Genomic DNA, 19,095 nt, shown 5'->3' with positions numbered 1-19,095 from the left:
GTTTTTAAGACAATCTTAAATAATAAGTATTAAAGTGAGAAAAAGTTTAAAACAACCAAAAGCTAAAGTATTATAAATGTAGGATTTTAGAGCTTTAGAGGTGTCTAAGAAAAAAAAACAAATAGCAGAAAGAAAGCAGCTGCAGACAGAACTCTCCAGCAGGTTGTGCAGCGTGATGATTCCATCAAAAACCAGAATTAGTAAAAATAAATTTGTTAGGAAAAGAACCTTATCTCCTTACCTATGTGTAAGGGTGCATGCAAAAATTAAAGTAAACCAATGTTGGAAGAACAAAAAAAAAACCAAACAAATGATCTCTGTGTAGGATTCCAAGGTACCTAAAAATGCAATACGAGGAAACAGAAATGCATTACTCTTCGAAAAAATTAGAAACTTAATTTAATGAAGCTCTTCATTAGCTGACATAATGAGTTGACTAGTTAATGCAATTAGAATTTTTCATTCTTTGCTGTCTTACTAACTAGGCCACAGTATGAAAATATGTGGTCATATGGATGCAGGAATCTGTTGTAGTAAAAATATAGATTTGAACAGTATACGTGTGAGGTAAATTATAGTAAACAGTAAGAAAAAATAGTTAGGCCAGACTATTCTGTATTCTATATTTACATTTTACACGTGTTTAAATCTGTAGGACAAATACTTCTCATTAAATTCAATTATTTAGAGAAATGTATTTGGCATTTGAATATCTTATATATTCCTCATCAGATGCGTAGGTTAACTTACTATGATATGCTTTTTATTGTTTTTTCTTTTTCTTTGAAGGGAAATATCTGGGAACAAATTCTGCGAATACCCTTCCTCCTGGAAATAATAAATGCTGTCCCTTTCATCATTACGGTAAACGTATTTGAATTAAGACGTATTACACTTTTATATTTGCACTGATACTCTTCTCTGAGGTGAAAGTGAATTCTGTGTGGATTAAAGAATTGTGCTCGTGCGAACTGAAATTAGCCAAAAACAAGGCAGATTTTTACTTAAATGAAATAGTACATATCATATTTTTTCCCCCAAAAAGGCAAAAAAATTCCCCCCCAAACAACCAAGAGACCCCTAACTCAAATTACAACACAATCAATAAAACAGTCAGACATAAAAATCAAAGAATATCTATTGTGACTGTATTTGTGACTCTATATTGACTCTCTATATTGTATTTTATCATTTTGTTTTATATGCAGTTCATTAAGATAAATTTTTCCTAGTACTTCATTGCTGCTATTTTCTTCAATAGAAGACTTTTAATTAATTTATTTGTTTTTCAATTTTAATTTGTTCAGATTTTCTGGCCAGTCCTAAGAAACCTGTTTATTCCTGTTTTTTTAAACTGTTGGCTAGCAAAGCATGCTTTGGAGAATATGATTGTAAGTATGACAAAGAAAATAACTAATTTGTATTTTCTGTTTTTTAATATATTACTTTAACTGGGATTTTGGCATTGCAGTCCTCTGTCCCACTTTTCTAGCAAGCTAACCAGATAGTACACAAATGGTCAAGCGTTATTAAAGCTACTTTGTCCATCAAAATTAGAAAAAAAATATATAAAGTGAAATCTCAAATTAGTATAAATTGTTGCAGTGCCCATTAGGAGGGAAAGTTACAATGGCTAGTTCTTTAGCTACTTATGCATTCACATACAAGTACAGGGAACTCAACTGCTATGCCTTAATTAGTTTTTGCAGCCTGTAATTTGTAAGCTAGATATGAACAGACAAACTTTAAGGCAGCTTGCAGTAGTATCAGAATTGTGCCAGGATGAACAAAGAACTAGTTAAACAATCACTGAATCACAGCTGGTTCTTTTGCACCCTTCCACATGATCAGCAAATTTTAAGCAGATTTGAATCAGTGGATTTTATTAGGATTCTATGTAACTCTATAGAATCAGCTCATGCTTCATTAATTCAAAGCCAAAAATAACAGCTATTTTCCATTAATGCAGAATGATCTTCACAGAGCCATCCAACGTACACAGTCTGCAATGTTTAACCAAGTCCTCATTTTAATATCCACCTTACTGTGTCTTATCTTCACTTGGTAAGTGACCAAAATCCTTCTCTTTTTATTATATATATTGACTTTTCTCACTTTAGAACATGGTGATAAAATAGGCATTGTGGAAATTACGTGTTGAAATAAAAATAATAACATACTTGCAATGCAAATACCAATCAGCACTGAGTACTACTGGAGCCCTGATACACTGGGTTTGGAAACAGAATGTGCATGCATGGGAGAGGGTCTCATTCTCACAATAAGGAAAGAAACACATATCATGTAAAAACACAGGAGAAATAGATGGGGGAAATTTACATAAATATTAAGATTGAAGTCTCAGTGGAAAAGTCATTCGAATTTGAAGGGAACCAATGAAGGTACCTAGACTAAGGTAATAATCCTCTCACTGGAGGGATAGACAGAAGAATGTAAAAAAATCTCAGCCTTATCACTCAGATTACCCAGTCCAGTCATAAGATATAAAGAGAGAAAATAGTAATAATCTTATTTACAGAACGTAAATATTCTTAATCTGGATTACAGAAAGCTCTAGATGGTAGGTTCAAACAACAACAATGTAATACTGTGAGGAACTTTTTGTTGCAAGATCTCAAAACCTTTTAAGTTTATAGAGGTTTTGGAAGTATAGAGAAAAGTATTTTGACAGTATTAAATATAAATCTACTAAGTTCCTAAAATGAAAAGAGCTGCAGATTATTGGCAGCTAGAAAAATGTTCATAGGAAATACTACTTTTTTGTCGCAGTTTTATACTATGCTTTATACATCTACAGTTGAACAGAGCTGGAGACAAAAACTACACGACATTACTGAGCACAGACATAACTATGTTCACACACAAAGGTAGAGGTGGTAACGTAGCTTAGGAGGTTACTTAGCAAACAGAAATTTCTCAGCAGGTATCTGAGATCTGAGTGTCACATATGGAGAAAAATAACAGTAAAAAGAATATGTGTGTTATGAGATGGTACGCAAGAGAGCAGTGAACAGAGATGAATCCTTTTGGAAAGGGTTAACAACCCCCAGATTTTGCCAGACAGGGTACCTTTGGGTTAGTGCACAGATAAAGTTTTGTCTTGACATTTTGGAGAAAGAGATTTGATTTTTACTCATCTTGTTTCTCTAGAATGTTCTTGATGGCCACTGTTAGATTCTACCTTAACCCTTTTGTTAGTAACAGTGTAAAATAAAAATAAAAACCTTTTCAGTCCTGAAAAACACATTCTCAGTTCTCTACCCTTTATTGAAGAAGGTGGGTTTGTTCTGGTCAGTGATTAAATGAATGGCCCTTTGTCTTATGGCCACAAAATTCCATGACAAATGCTGCCAGTTCTAGTAAGCTAGTAACAGTAATGTTTCCTAAGAACTCACTGTGATCCTCCCTGCTTGATAGAGAGAATGCAGCTAAAATGAACATCATGCTCAGTACCAGGCATTTTGATAACTGACAGTAAAACTGCAGAAAATGGCAAGCTCACCTTGGTAATTATGTCTGGTCTCAACAGTCATAGATACCAGCTTATTAGAGATTACTATACGGTGACCTAGTATTGACCCTGCTAGACTTCCAAATAAGCTAAATAAGATGAAAACACCCATTAATGCAATAACTAAGGAGATTAAATACTTTCGGAATTACCAAAAATAGATGTTCAAGTATCTGCAGCTTGCCTAATGCCAGAATCTGTTTAGGTAGCTGTTATTGTTACTTATATGAACACACATAATGGTATTTTATACTATTTTTACCCATCTATGATCTTATATTATAAAGTGTATCTTACAAGTATATAAAAAACTCTCTATAAACAGTCAAAGTCAACTTAATGTCTTCTATTATGTTATCCAATGTTATCCATTGCGAATTTGAGGCAGTATCGCACTTTACATCACTTTACAGGATTTGTTTTAGACATTACATGAATTTTTTCATGCTGAAAGAGGAACAAAGCCTGTTTCTGGAATTTGCCCACTTGAGGATAGCTTTTCTCAAGCTGTTCTCTCATACTTTTTACAACAGTAAGTTGTAACTGAGTGACTGTATTCCCCCTCTAACACCTAGGGCTAGAAACAGTCTAATCTATATGTGCAGTAAAAAACAATGCAAAAAAAAAGGATTTGAGTTAGTTGCAGCCTGTCATAAACACATTCTGGTGACATTTAGAGATACTACCTTGGTTCATGAAATAGTAGAGCTACAGTAATGCAAAACTGTTAAAGTTAACAAAAGAATGGCTTCAGTGCACTGTATGAATTAAACTGTAACACTACATCCCAAAGGTGCTGGTTGGCAGACTTGCTTTTACAATCTGCTTCAATAGGAACATTGGCTGAAGCCTATGTAATTTTCTGTTCAAAATCATGCTTTTTTAGCAGACACACAGGAAAAGAGCACATTACTTTATACAGGAATTATGCCATTTTATAAGAAGTCCAGGAGGGACTCCCCTTTCTACTTAAATTGTTTTTACCTTCTTGGTTAGAATGGTGCACTGAGGAAGCATAGAAAAAGTGCTCTTTTACTGCTTCTAGAAAGGCTGAAAGCTTTAGCTCTTGGGATGATCTTTTCTACGAGAAGTTTTAAAACAAATGCTGAAACTATTCAGTAATCAGTACTTACAAGATATGTTCCTTAATTTTGTTTTTGAGTGTGTTTTTACTGTACTTAATCTTTTTTTTTTTTTCCCTGGGTGCTTGAGATGGAAAAGTAGTTACTTTCTTTACATTTTTTGTGTAACAACAGAACTCTGTAGTTTTGCAAGAGGTACAAAATAACTGGATGTGAACAAGGCTATTGGAAGCGATATGTTTTCACAGATAATTCTGAAAGCACAGTTTTAGTATAGAAGGTATAGTATATATACGCTCCTTTCTGAGAGCCCGTGTGTTTACAGAATAAGAGGATATTTGTCAGAGGATACTTATGTCTCAACCTTGTGTATATACAAGTTTGGTGAGCAGCAGCATTCCTCTATGCAATGTATCAAAGTTGAAATCATGTTTTCATAAATGTGGAGGAAGCATTCAGTCCCCAGTCATTTAGAAATGTCTCAGCACACTCAGAACCCTGGTGAAGAAGCTGGCTGGACCTCCTGACCTTGCAGTGCTTTACAATGGAGGGAGAGGATTAGATGTGTCTAGTAACTGTTCTAGTAACATTTTCACTTGTTCTTCTAGTGTATAGACAATAGCATTTCATTTGATTGATCATTTTCCTCCACAGAAATTTACCTTATAGAGTAGTTTGAGGGTTCTGCATTACTTACACTGAAGCAGAAATACTTATAGAAAGCATCTTTCTCATCAGCTTTGCTACTACGTGCACATATGTTTCAAAATAACTGAACTTCTACAAAAGCAGAAATCTCACAGAAAAGTCAGCTCCATGCAATGTCAGCAAAAACATCAGTTGCATCTCCTCAGCATTTTTCTGAGTGATAGTAATACAGGCAGACATATTCCAACCTGTCTTATAACTCAAGTATAAGCTTCAGATTAAAACATAAAACATGAATATGTTTACAGTCAATTGTCTAATCTTACAGTTTTTAGAAAATCATTATATAAATTATCCTTCTAACTTAGAATTTAGCAAGAGGTTTTATATATTTTTGAATACAGTTGGCAATTTACAGAACAAAGAATAATCACATAAAATTTATGATATATATATATATATATTTTTTTTTATGACAATTGTTTATGGATCCACGGGTAGAAATTATCTGCAGATCAGTCACTTCATAAGCATAACACCATGTATCTGCAGTTTACAGGTTACTACATGGATTTTTTTTCTCTCTTCTAGTTCCAAAGATAAGTTAAGCTATCAATAATTTATTTCCTTAAATACCTCAGTGTTCTCCCACCCAATTATGAGTATACCAAAAGAAGTGTCCTCCTTTATGAAGCTGTTCAGCAATTACTGTTGATAGAGTTTCAGTGAAAGTGACAAAGATAGTCAAAGTATATATTTTGTCATTTAGCTAATGGATGTTTGCATTTGCTTGCCAAATGGAATACTAATTACTTTTGTAAACTCTACAGTAAGACAAATAACAATGAATGACTATTTCAGGCATCTATGACACAGTGAATCATCTTTTAAGACTTTGTTTTTTAAATCAATGCTAGTCATGTATCACTAGTGTGGAATGCTTAGCTTGTAAAAAAGTTGGCTACAAATGAGATTAAGAATGTAAGAAGCCTGCATGAACTTTGTTCATGCCTTCTTTGAAAGCTCACTGAGACTCAGCATTGCTTATCCTTCAGTGCTTACAATATCAGAAAATTAGGATGTTTTCTCAAATTGACTTACAGAATACCTGTATTATACCAATTCTCTAGCCTCAGTGCCAATTAAAAATTTCATCTGGAGGAAACAGTAGAAATAATTTGCTTGTAGGAATGACAACAAACTCAGACAACAAGCTAGTCCAAACAAGACAAAATTCCAGAGTTGGAACACTGTGTTACAGAAGGGGAAAAAAAAAAAAAAAAGGAGATAAAGGAAATAATTTCATGTAATATTACAGAAATTAAGACCTCTCAATTCAATGCTTCAGTTCCTTTTATTATCAATAAGAGAGACAGTCGCCTCCAAGTGCAGTACAGATCTGAATTTAACTAAATCACTCTGCTTCTCTGTCCTTCTGTATTGATTACAGCAGGAGCCAACAATGGCACTCCTCCAAGGATGCCTAACATTAAGTACGTTGAACTCAGAGAGCGTTAGTGGATTATATAATGTAGAATAAGATATGTCTATAATATCTACAAGTCTTTTGATGCTGTTTGGTTTTGTTGTACAGCACATCCAGTGCTCAGATTCAATATGCTTATGATTTAGAGAGATGTTTTGCATTCAAAAATAGCACGAAGTTAAACTGCAATTCTGTCATTTAGTTTAATCAAATCCAGTGATTCTTGATTAATAAAGAATATTAATTGTCATGATCATAAAGATTAAACAGTGGTTGCAGTATTTAAGGCTCAGAGTATTCTAGTATATTAATTAGAAGTCCTAAGTAACTGTAAAGAATACAAAATAACTTATTCAACTACTACAATACTTTTCATCCACTTTGGTAGGAGAGTAATTTATTTACAAGTACAATATTAATTATACTTTATCGGAAGTTCCTGGAGGAATTCAGAGATGGCCCCAGCTTCTGGCATGAGAATAGTAATTGAAGTCTCATTCATTTTACTGTGGCTGTGTCACATTTCTATGTGTTTGCGGTGACCAAGTGTTTCCAAAACTATACCGATATTATTAAAGCAGTAACAATACTATATCATATTCAAAAAAAAAAAAAAAAAAAAAAAAACAAGGAAAAGAAGAACAGTGAACATACCTGAGCTATAACTTTTCCTGTTAGAAATAATAGGTAAGTATTTTGTGATTTAAACTATTAAAGTAGTTTAAGTAGTACTTTTAAGTAGTAAAACAAATTTCTGATTGCACTGTTGTCTCAGAACTGAGAAAATTTCTGCCTTGAATCTTGAACAGATGCCATTAAGCATATGGCAGGGATATTTACTTATAATCCTGAACTGTTTCTTTAATATCTCTTATTAAGGAAGGCAGCCAAGACCTCTAACCAATAGACATGTGTTCTTTTCAGCTACTTCAGATAGGATAATCTAAGGCCAAGAACTAGCAGGGATAGCTTAGGAAAACATGAAACAGCACAATTTTAGCTGTAGAGCTTTCAGCCGAGCCAGTACTTGGCCTCCATGTGACATAAATGAGAGGCAAAAGGGAAGAGATTTAACCAGAGATAGTATTTCAAGTCAAAAATTTACTGCAAGGAATATTGTCTGTCATTTTTACATCCTAGAAAGAAAACAAAAGGACAAAATATTCCATTGTCTAATACTCCATATGCTAGCAAAAGTTATTTTGTCAGGTTTGAATTTTCACTGAAAATGCTGATATGCAATTCAGTGTAAACTCAAACTGTTGCATAGAAAACATGTTATTTAAAGATAATTTTTCCATTAAATTTTTTTCAGATCATTAGCTGAATTGCTTTTTTTTTTTTTTTTTTCTCTCTGAAGAGAAACTGCAGTTGCTGGAAATGCATACTGAGTTAATGGTTTGGTTTTTTATTGTTTGTTTGTTTTTCGAATTACTGAGATAGTTTTGGTGAAGTCTGCCATAAGAAGAGTGTGAAAACTATCATCACAAATAGTTGGTTTAGATTATTTAAATGAAATTCCTATTGTTAACAGTGGAATAGGATTTTCTTGGATGGACCATATTTTTCTCACCTTTGCTGGCAATGAGGAGTGTTTGCTTATATCGTTACTGTCAGTATTTCAGAGCCAAAGCCTTCAAGCTGAATGAGAAAAATCAATGGAAAAATACGCTGATAAAATGTAATAATAACAATAAAATCCTGGATTGATGGCCTTGCTAATTTTTATGCACTGTACAATACAGAAATATCATATATAAATTTGTTCTCTTTTTTCCTTTGGATAATAACATGGTTTTGTCATGATACATTTTTGAAAACATTTTTACATATTTAAGTTCATGAGTTCAGACATAAAAAAAGCATATGGGCAATCAAAACTGTTAAAGAGGGCTGCTTAAAGAGTATAGGATGCAGACAGGCTACTGAAAAACGGGCTAGTTGTTTACAGAAGGAAGAAAAGAAATCATGTTTATTATAGACAGAGCAGAACTATAGAAGCCCAATCAGAAGTCTTTTTGGCTACCCATCAAACGTAGTTTCTATGGCAACTCACATAATTATACAGTGATTTTCATGCTATTTTAGTTACTAATTTGGTAGTGACATAATATTTCCTTTGTTAATCTTTTTAGATTTTTCTACATAGTTATTTCTAAAATAATTAGGTCAGCATCTTTCCCATGGTACATGCAGGGAATTCTTTGTACAACAGACGTAATGGAACATTTAAAACTAGTTGCAGAGACCAGTGAAATTGAAAATAATTTGACTCGTATATTCTGTGGTCTGTGGAACAAAGTCATAGAGAGTTCAATCTGCATTATCTTCTGAGTGTGAAAGATATCATTTGTAGCGATCCATTCTTCTTCTGAAAATAAAAAATAATCAGAAAGACTAAATGGTAGCTCAGAATGCTGCCCTTCACAAAACTCATTGTAAAAAAAGTGTCAAAAACAGATTATAAGTGAATTTTTAAAATTATTATTTTTTACTATAGAGAAATATTACATTAAAGAAGTAAACAATATGATTGAGGGATTGCTGCTGTTTTACTATAGCCTGGAAGACAAGTAGAGGTTTCAGGTGATGTTTTCAAGTTACAATCAAAGCTTTGCTAATTTGTAGCACAGGTTGCAGATATTTATTAGCTTGAAAATTAGTTCCAAACTGAATTTAGATAAAGGTGGGCATAGAGCTCCCACAGGCAGTTGAGACATGGGGAGACACAAAGGCAAATTAAACGAGCATACGAATCCATGAAAATTACAGGAATGTGGCTTCTCTGGTAAGCTTTCAATTCATTTACAAATAAATACACATGCACACACACACCTGCTTCTAAATCACAGACATGTAAATAGATACCTTGAGTGAAAACATAAACGTTACATATGTAAAATATGCATATTCTCTTCAGAATAGGGATGACAAGAATAACTTTGGTAAAACAAAATGCTAGAATAAACACAGATCTGGAATACAACCAGAATTTGTGTATTGTGAAGTGGTTCATCATCGTACTAATTTAAAAAACAAACAAACAAAACAAACCTTTGGTTTTTCTTTGGTTTGGGGAGGACTTCAAAAAGAAAAAAATAGCAGACAATGTTCCTCTTAAAGGATGAATTAAATATATATAACAAGTGTTAAAAGTTGTTTTCCATCTTTTTCATTACATGAAAACATTACATACTACATCCTTCTTATCTTTACAATAAAGATAAAAATCTGATATTCAGATGCTGTCTTTGACAGTGCATTATCATTTTAGACATGAGCAAATAGAATGCCATGTGTAGCTGCAGATGACTAATTAGGTTGAGGATGTTACTTCACTATTTAAATTCAATGCCTGGCATCAGTCCGTCATCATTCACTATTCCTGGCTCAAAAATGAAGTTTTCATTAGCATGCAGAGTTAAATATATGTATGCTTATCTTTCAATGACTGATTCATTAGGCTGACAAACTATTTATTATACATTACTAAGATCTCATGTTTGTGTTGGTTTATGTTAACACATTTAACTGTATTATTAGATCTCATTAATCTAGTTACTGATCAACAGTAACAATATGTTGTGATTTGATCACTTTTGTTGTCTTTTACATATTCCAAATGCATTTTGAGAGTGTGGAGTTTAACATAATTAATATATCTCAAATTGGAAAGTGAAGAGTTAAAAAAGATTTCACTGCAAATCTGGCCATGCTAACAAAAGCTGCACCAACCACCAGGAATTTCTCAATCACATTAGGCATAAGTTTACTGAATACTGAAAGGATGTCTCAGAGACTTAGGCAGAGCTAGAACTGCAGTGTGAGATGATCTACAAAGAAGGTGAAATTTCATGCATTTAGAACAGTGATTTCGAAAAGAAAGAATTCTCATTTCTTTCCTGTGTATTTGGTAATTAGAAATTACTATGGTGCTTAGCCAGACATTTTTCAAACAGGTGTAGACTAGAGGAGTAAGCAGTCATCCAAACATACTATAACATTTGGGTAATAAACTAAAATTAAACATCCATGGATTCCTCTAAACCACCTATGTATGATACTCCTTCCTTTAGCAAGAGAGTTCCCATTCCCCATGCCAGAGCTGTCACAGGAAAAAGTCATTTACTGACCTCAAATTAAGCAAGTAACTAATGAAAACTATGATTCATTATGAAAATACTATATTTAAACAATCTCTAATAATTGCTTGTGGAAAACAACAAAAGATTTCAATATAATGTAAAGATCTGCCAAAAAGTTAAAAATATTAAATTATAGCTAGTTCTCAATAAAACATTTAGGCTGGAAAAGACCAATAAGATCAAGTCCAACATCACGTAACACTATACTTCTAAAGTAACTCAAATGCAATATAAAATTGGATACATGCTCTCTTTCTTTGCAGAGATAAACCTATATATTTTATGTTTGTGGAAGGCATACATTTCTGCAACAGATGCAAAATATTTTATATATATAATATACAACATAGATTATAGTGGAAGTGCATGAGTCACAACAATAAGGAGGAAACAAGAGTTGGTATTCATTTAGTAAACACTGAAGTACAAACTGTGGGTTGAATTTGCAGACTGGATAGTTAACAATGGGCATGAAATCAAATTGTCAGTTCCTTTGGGCACAGTGTACCATACCTAATTACATTCCACAGCAAAGCAATATGTTTACTAATATATTACAAAAAAGAACAGTTCGCATAAGGGTAATGTAGATTAAATGCATTAAATGCATTACGGTCTCCTATAATTGCATGTATTCTACTGCTTTGCTTAACTCTGCAGTGCAAGAATAGAATTCTTCAAAAAAAAAAAAAGCCAATAAATTTTTGGAGTTACCTTTTCATGCTGTCAGGATATCTATCATTATCAGCTTGCATCAATATAAACAAATTAAATCCAGTCCTATATTTTTCAAGTTTGTTATCGTCAGTGATGAGCAACGAAAACAAATTAAATGAAAAAATTTTATGCTAGGAAGTGGACATAGTTATACGTAGCATAGATGTACATTTTCTAGATTTGGACAAATATGGCAAAAAGAATGATACTGAATCATGCTTCACCCATACTCTTTCATTTGATCTTTTGTTCACCCAGCTAATAACCTGAAATTAGAAAAGACAAAAGATGCAAAAAGCAAAACAAAACAAAACACAAATTCAGCCAACTTAAAGCCTAATGTAAGCCCTGAATATTTAGATTAGAAGTCTGATTCTAAGGGCTGCAGTGAGTATGTAGTAAGAATATCCTAGATGGGCTAAGCAGTCAAGAAAAAACCTTCCAGACAGAGCATAGAAGAGACAAACTACACAGTGTGCTGTCACTCCTGCTAGTCACTGTGATATTCTTTTTTCTTCCTCATCTTTCAAGTATTATGATTATTCATCTTGTATTATTTTTCTAACTATTATAATCAGCTCCCCATCTCACTTGTGAGGTCATCCTGATACAACTTATGTTCTTTCTTTAAATGGTGAGTATAGTCAAGCACTGTATATTGAGATGGTAGCTTGTTTGGAATTAATAACAACCCATATTAAAAGTATTGTGATAAGTAAATAGTAACACCTCATGCTTCGGAGTAGCCTTATGAGATCTTGGATTTCATTGATCTGTTCTATAATTATCCATCTGCATAGGGAACTCATTGTAAGCACAAACACTGTGCAATAGAAGCATAACAGATCTCTATGCAATTATCTCTTTATAGTCCTACATAATTGTAGCATTTCATAGTGGTTCTCATTTGGGCTTCTCAAAACATTCAAGGTGGTCTCCATCCTCTTCCATCTGTCTCCTCTTCAAATCTGCAAACCTCTCTTTTGTTCTCAGATTACATAAAGTACAGCAAGCAGTCATCATGGGAAGCAGATATTTCCCATCAGTTTCTAGCCTCCATGTGTGGGTCTTCTATTTATTCCACTGTTTCTCTTTAGAATTTTTTTTCTCCCTTTGTTTTATTGGATGCCCAATAAAATAATCTATAAGCCCAGGAAACATAAGAAAAGCTTCTTCTAGCAAATGATGCTCCAGTACTAGTTTTTCTTGCATAAGTTATAGTGCCCATCTAAGAAGGGAAACCAAGAATCAAACATAGTAACCAATTTTCCACCAGTGGAAACAGAATCAGAAATATTGGCATGTGAAATAATCAATCAACAAGCTAGATATGCAGGACCTAGAATTAGAGTTTATGAGGTAGACTGTGGTTTAAGAAGTCTATTCACTGCCTCAGAAAAAGTCATCTTCTTGGTATCAATCTTGGCTCTCCATGGGCATCGTGAGATTAAGATTATCATCATTATTATAATTATTCTATGTGGTCCTTCTAGATAATTAGTGATGGAAAGTAACGTGAGTGAAAGTTTCTGGGAAAAAGCTGAACTTAATGCAGACAGTGAGGATTTGCTGTAATAGAAACTATGAACAAAATAATAATAAGGTAAGCAAAACTCAGTTTATTCCATGTCTGGAGATAACTGACTTCTGAAAGAGCTTAGATAGAACTGTGCAGCAGAATGTATATTTTATAGACACTTAAGCTGGAAAGAAAAATTTCACCTGTGAGTTTTATGATGGGCTGCAGTCCTCATGCCTGTGCTTAAGATGGGTAAAAAAAAAATTGCTATCAGATGTGAATCACTTGCACATTTTAGGCCACTCCTACTTGTATTTACTAATGAGTCTGAGTTGCACAGCAGGATAACCAGAGCAAGGAATACTGTTCTTTCTAAGTATTTCTTGTCTTTAAATTTCCAACAAATTAATTTTGGCGTAAGATGTTACTAATATGAAAATTTTGCAACTGGAGGAAAGGGAATCGGCTTGTTCTAAAGCAGTTGTTTTAACAGCAGGATTGTGAAAAATACAAAAGCATGAAAAAATATGTGTTGCACTCATAATGCAAACAAGGAAGAGCCTACCAAGAACATCTAAAAATGGGTGAAAGTGTAGGAAAGATCCTTGGTGAATATCCTTGAGAATCAAGTGAAAACATAGTGTGATAAGGAGAGCATAGTACAGAAGGTTAGCACAGAATACATATAAACATTAGAATGGATACTTGAAGGTCAGGAACTGCAGGCTTTTTGCAAAAAAATCAGTGTTTGTAAGGAGAATAAAGTGTACCTAGGCTAAAGCGGACACAGAATGATTTTCCTTCCATCAGAGAATTATAATACAAGCTCTAATGCAGACAGAGTATTAAATGGGGGGATCTTTCTATACTGTTTTTGGTTATTGTTTCATTGAACATCTGCTACTGCTCTCAGTAGAAACAGATTCTGAATGAAAGGAGCCTTCGCCTAACCTAATATGGACATCACCATTTCTTTCTAACCACCCTTTAGAAACATTTTATTTGTCTAAATTGATAATCATTTTGCCTGTTCTTACCAATTTTCTCCTTCGCGATCATAAAGAGATGATAAACAGAAGTTCCTTAAAGAATCCCACACAAGTAAATAGCTTTTCTTCATATTTGACTCTAACAAAAGATAGGGTTTTAGATGATTTTGATGCCTAACGAAGAAATTTTTGGAGCATAATCAACTCTGCAGGTATTCAAATCAGTGTCTAAACCTGTGTGATGTTATTTTCAGCAAGGTAACTACAACTGTCAGTTTTAAGATAATGACACACAGTGCATGGAAGTTTGGAGAGGTTTTTACTGTTTTGAGAGATCACAAAACAGTATGAGGCTTCGGCAAGGCAAGGCCTTGCCAGCCATGCAAGAAAATCGCCTGCAACTCTGGTTTAATCAGAACGTATCAGTAAAGAAATATTTGATTTTTTATATGAATGAAAAACATTTTGATGCAGTTTATTCAGAAGATGTTTCTCAATTATGCAACAAACATAGCTATAGAACTGTTTGGGATGCAGACATTTACAAGGCCAAAACAAAATGAGAACTAAGAATCCCTGTGCTCTTTTTTGAAGCTAACTTAGCACAATAAAAAGTAAGAACATCTCCTTCTTTGAGACTGAGACAAAGTTTTAGCAGTTTCTAGAGTTCATAGACCATATCTTTTCACTTAGACTATTTGACTTGGATCTAATAGTGTTCAAAAATCAGTGAAAACTTAGAAAAGTAGCGAGAAGTGTTATCACTGTAAATTTCAGATGCAGTAGACTTCTTCTACCGGGGAATGTCTAAAAAACAGTGTTGCACAAAATCTTGTTTCTCTGAAACTATGCTTGGTAACACTGCTTCAAGTAATGCTGGGTGTGTATTCCAAAAGGGAAGAAGTGTATTTGGTGGCCTGCTTGACCTTCATGGTGCCTGACTAGCTCAGACTGTTGCTGTGGATTAACAGTTACACTTGGCAAAGATATAAGGCCAAATGTATGACATGTATGATGTTTAAACACAAACGAAGTTCAAGATTTGGAAATGCTGTCTTCTGATTCATATGGCTTTGCAAAAAAAGTTGTTAGAAATATGAAAGCAAGACTGAAAAGTGATTGCTAAGTCTTGGAAAATTTAACGGGCTCCATTTCTTTTAAATTACATAGCGGTCCTTCAAACTTCATGGTATGTGAGCCCAGTCTACCTTCTCCTGGAAAAAGAAATGCTTTTGGATTTAATCTACACATACAATGGAGGCAGACTTTTCATAAATACAATCCTAGTTGTTGTGCAAAAGCTGGAGAGCAAGATTTAAAGCATTATACTGTGATTGAGTTATGTAATGACAACCAAAAAAATCACTGGAAAAGGGCAAAGAGTATACCCAGGTCACAGACTTCCTACTAGGCTGGGCAGTTTTCCTGTCATTTTTATTAACCCCCTACTGCTCTGAAATAATGCATTTTTAATGATTCTATGACAAGAAAACAACTTCAGTAGAAAAGTGAGTCACTCAAGTTTACTTCATGACTTATTTATTATTTCCTTAGAAATAATAAATGTGAATTCGAATTCAGAATCATAGATGATATCTATCTGGACTTCAGCAAGGCATATGACACAGTACCCAACAGTATCTTTCTCTCCAAACTGGACATATATGCATTTGATGGGTGGACTGTTCTATGGACAAGAAACCAGTTGCGAGATGGTACTCAGAGAGTGGTGGTCAATGGTGGATGGAGATCAGTGACGAGCAGTGTCATCAGTCAGTAGTGGTACCAGTGCCCTTTAATATCTTTACCAATGACACTGACAGCGGGATTGAGTGCACCCTCAGCAAGTGTGCTGATGACATTATGATATGCACTTGACACACCTGAGGGATGGGATGCCATCCAGAGAGACCTGGAAAGGCTCAACAGTGGGCCCAGGTGAACCTCATGAGGTTCAATAAATCCAATTGCAAGGCTGTGGCAGTCACACTATCAATACAAGCTGGGCAATATAAGGACAAAGCACAGCCCTGCCAAAAAGGCCTTGTGGTAATGCAGCTCCCTTCAGATGAAGGGTATCTTGTGGTTCAAGTACTGCTTGCATGTTTCTATTTCTGAAATAAGAGGCTGACTTGTGTTGGCAGCACAAAACCTCGTGCTCCAGGGGGCTCTTAGCTACAACAGTATTGACACGCTGAGGTCAGAATGTCAAGGTTTCCTTTGTTGACTTTCAAAGCTCCCGGGCAGCCTGAAAGCATACAAAATTGCAGATAGTTCTTGGGATTTACAGACTGAAGGGTGCTTTTTATGGAAATGCAGTCAGTTAAATGCTGCCCACATTGAGACTCTTACTCTTACTTGTGAAGTCCAAATGATCAGAGTTGTTACACTGCAGCTTCACAAACTGCAGCAGAAAGAGTAGAAAGGTTTTCACTCAGATTCAGCAAATATTTATATGAACTTCTTTATTTCATAATATCCTATTATTCAGTATCTGGAAGTCACATGGCTTATTAGTAGAAGTTTAGATTAAGAAGTTCAGCTTTTGTACCACTAGTTGCATGAAATGTACAGATCCTTGGAGAAGGGAAAATGCTGATAATTGGATATTATAGATACGCAAAAATGGTATCATCAAACAACAGCATTTTGGCTGGAGATAGAATTGAAATACAAAAAGATTACCTTTTCATCTGAAGAGAAGTTCAGAATTCATTTCTAACACGATAGGATTGCAGCATAGAGAAAGAAAGAGCTCTCTAACCCTACCTCAACAGCTATTCATAAAGCCTGACAGAACCTGAAAGCTTGATTCAAAGCCTGTTGAAGTTATCTGAATCTTTTCCTTCAGAAAGTGATTCTTTGAAGAAGAGAGAGTGTTGTATGAAAACTGCCTATGAAAAGAAAATATTTAGTAAAACTATAAAGACTTGGACTATCTGATGAAATGGGATTAGAGTTGCAGAAATATCTGAGATAATTTTCAAGAACAAAAAAAGAAGAGGTCATGTTGTCTATCAATATCCTTTTTTTGTCCAGTCAGTCTTTAAATATATTTATTTCAGCGTTTCCTACCATGCTCAAGATTGCTTGTTACCAACTAGGAATAGCAAATATATTTCTCTACTTACTCACTTTAAGACAGCATAACGACCTTTGCCTTCTTTCCAATCAGCATTTCTCCCTAATTTCTTTCACTGACTTGTATGTTTTCAGTCATTTCTATGTCTTTGAAGTCAGTTATGCTTACAGCTTTACATCCCACTAAACATAATAGAGGGAGCAAGTTTGAACTTCTCATTGTGTTCCTTGAATTTGATATATTATTGTACATTGTACTAGATTGTCATTTTAACATATTAGAAATTGCAAATGTCCATAAACTAGTCAATTCTGTTTTTCTATTTTAATGCTGATATAGAAAACTGCTTTTCAGAAAATAAATGTTCAGACAGATTTTATAAAAAATCTGAGAAAAATCATGTATCTTGGCAAAAGTGAAGCATTTTGTTTTCAGCAACTTAAAAACTCAGCTTCAAGAGGTTTGAATAGGATAAACATTTTGTTATTGGTCAGAGTAAATTCTGTCTCCATTCATTTATTTGCTGTAGATTCTGATCATTCCTTGCTCTTTTCTTTGTCCCTCCTTCATTATTTACACAAGAAATCAGAAAGCATTGGGGTATTAAGCTGTCCATGAGTAAAGTAGTAGGCAACATCTTCACTTTTTCAGACTGTAGGACCAGATTGCTAAGCTTAATAGTGTTTATTAGGAAAAAATACTCAAAATTCAGAGGACATATGTTATCATTCAGAAATCAACATGAAGTATCTCATTAAGTACCTGATACAATTAATAATGAAGTAACTTTAATGTCACTGCAGTTACATCAGCGAAGTTTTGTGAAGTACAAATTGAGCTTTTTTGATTCTCCGTATGTTAACTTTACTAGCACGGAAAACTGTTTTTCCAATAATGTCTAATTTAAAAATGTAGGAAAATAGAGGACAAAACCACGTCTGGCTCTATATCAGTTCCCTAGAAAGCACAGAATACCCACAGTGACAACTCCCAGTATGAAAGGCTATTTCCTTCATCAGAACGCAGAGTTCAGATACAGCATTATTCTTAACTTTCATTGCAAGGACTTCAGTCTAGCACCATTTTAATATTAGCATGTTTGGCAACAGTAAACACCTTTTGCCAATTTCAGACAAAAACTCAATGTATTTATCAGAATTCTGAAAGATTTTATATGCCTTCTAGAGTGAGTCCAAAGTATGAACTGTTCTTACAGTCACATTTTATTTTGGTGTAAAGATCGAGCAAATTTCTTTCAACATCCTTGGTGAACTCTTCCAAATTTTCACTTACATAGCTGGACACTTACAGCCACTGTAATGGGAATGTATGTTTTAAGTACCTGCCATGTGTTTCCTAGGGAGTTAACATGCTCATTTTTTTCACTGTTATGCTCTTTGAATTTTGCTGATAAACATTTGCTGTAGTTGATGGTCTGTCAGCAGAGGGGTCACTCCAGTATTTTCAATACAGAAAAAAAAAAATTGTGTCAGTGGTATCAGAAAAATTTAAAGTAATACAAATATCAATTGGCAACATAGCGCAATCAAATAATTGTAATTTAACTTGGAATTTGCTCTGTCACCGTTCCATGTTCAGAAATGTGGAAACCATTAATTAAATGGGAACACTTATTTAATATGGGCAACTGAATTACTGTATTTCTTCTAGAGTATCTATGTCCCAAGCCCGTAGCATAGGATCTCACTGAACATGATAAAATTCGTCTCCACTGATTTCAACATACTCATTATCTGTTTCTTGTAGCTAACTAACTGAAGCACTATAGAAGTTTCTATGTAAATTGAAGCTCAAAATTCAAGGAAAACAGTGCTACTGATTGCTACCTAATTGTGAAGTACCTAATCATCTCTCACTTCTGGCTTCAGATTGTG

General features: G+C 34.1%; 1 protein-coding gene across 3 annotated transcripts in view; it reads left to right on the top strand.

The window, feature by feature from the left end:
- Positions 1-19,095, top strand: part of KCNT2 (potassium sodium-activated channel subfamily T member 2) — a 117,656-nt gene that overhangs the window by 37,564 nt on the left and 60,997 nt on the right. For all 3 annotated transcript variants that reach the window (XM_090146133.1, XM_031595796.2, XM_090146134.1), the window contains exons 7-9: positions 790-864; positions 1,308-1,391; positions 1,970-2,064. In XM_090146133.1, coding sequence (XP_090002259.1) covers positions 790-864; positions 1,308-1,391; positions 1,970-2,064 — 254 coding nt within the window. The remainder of the gene's footprint in view (positions 1-789; positions 865-1,307; positions 1,392-1,969; positions 2,065-19,095) is intronic.

This window comes from Phasianus colchicus, chromosome 9 (assembly GCF_987193195.1).
Source record: "Phasianus colchicus chromosome 9, bPhaCol1.hap1.1, whole genome shotgun sequence".
Classification (NCBI taxonomy): domain Eukaryota; kingdom Metazoa; phylum Chordata; class Aves; order Galliformes; family Phasianidae; genus Phasianus; species Phasianus colchicus.
This window is presented reverse-complemented; position numbering and strand designations above follow the sequence as displayed.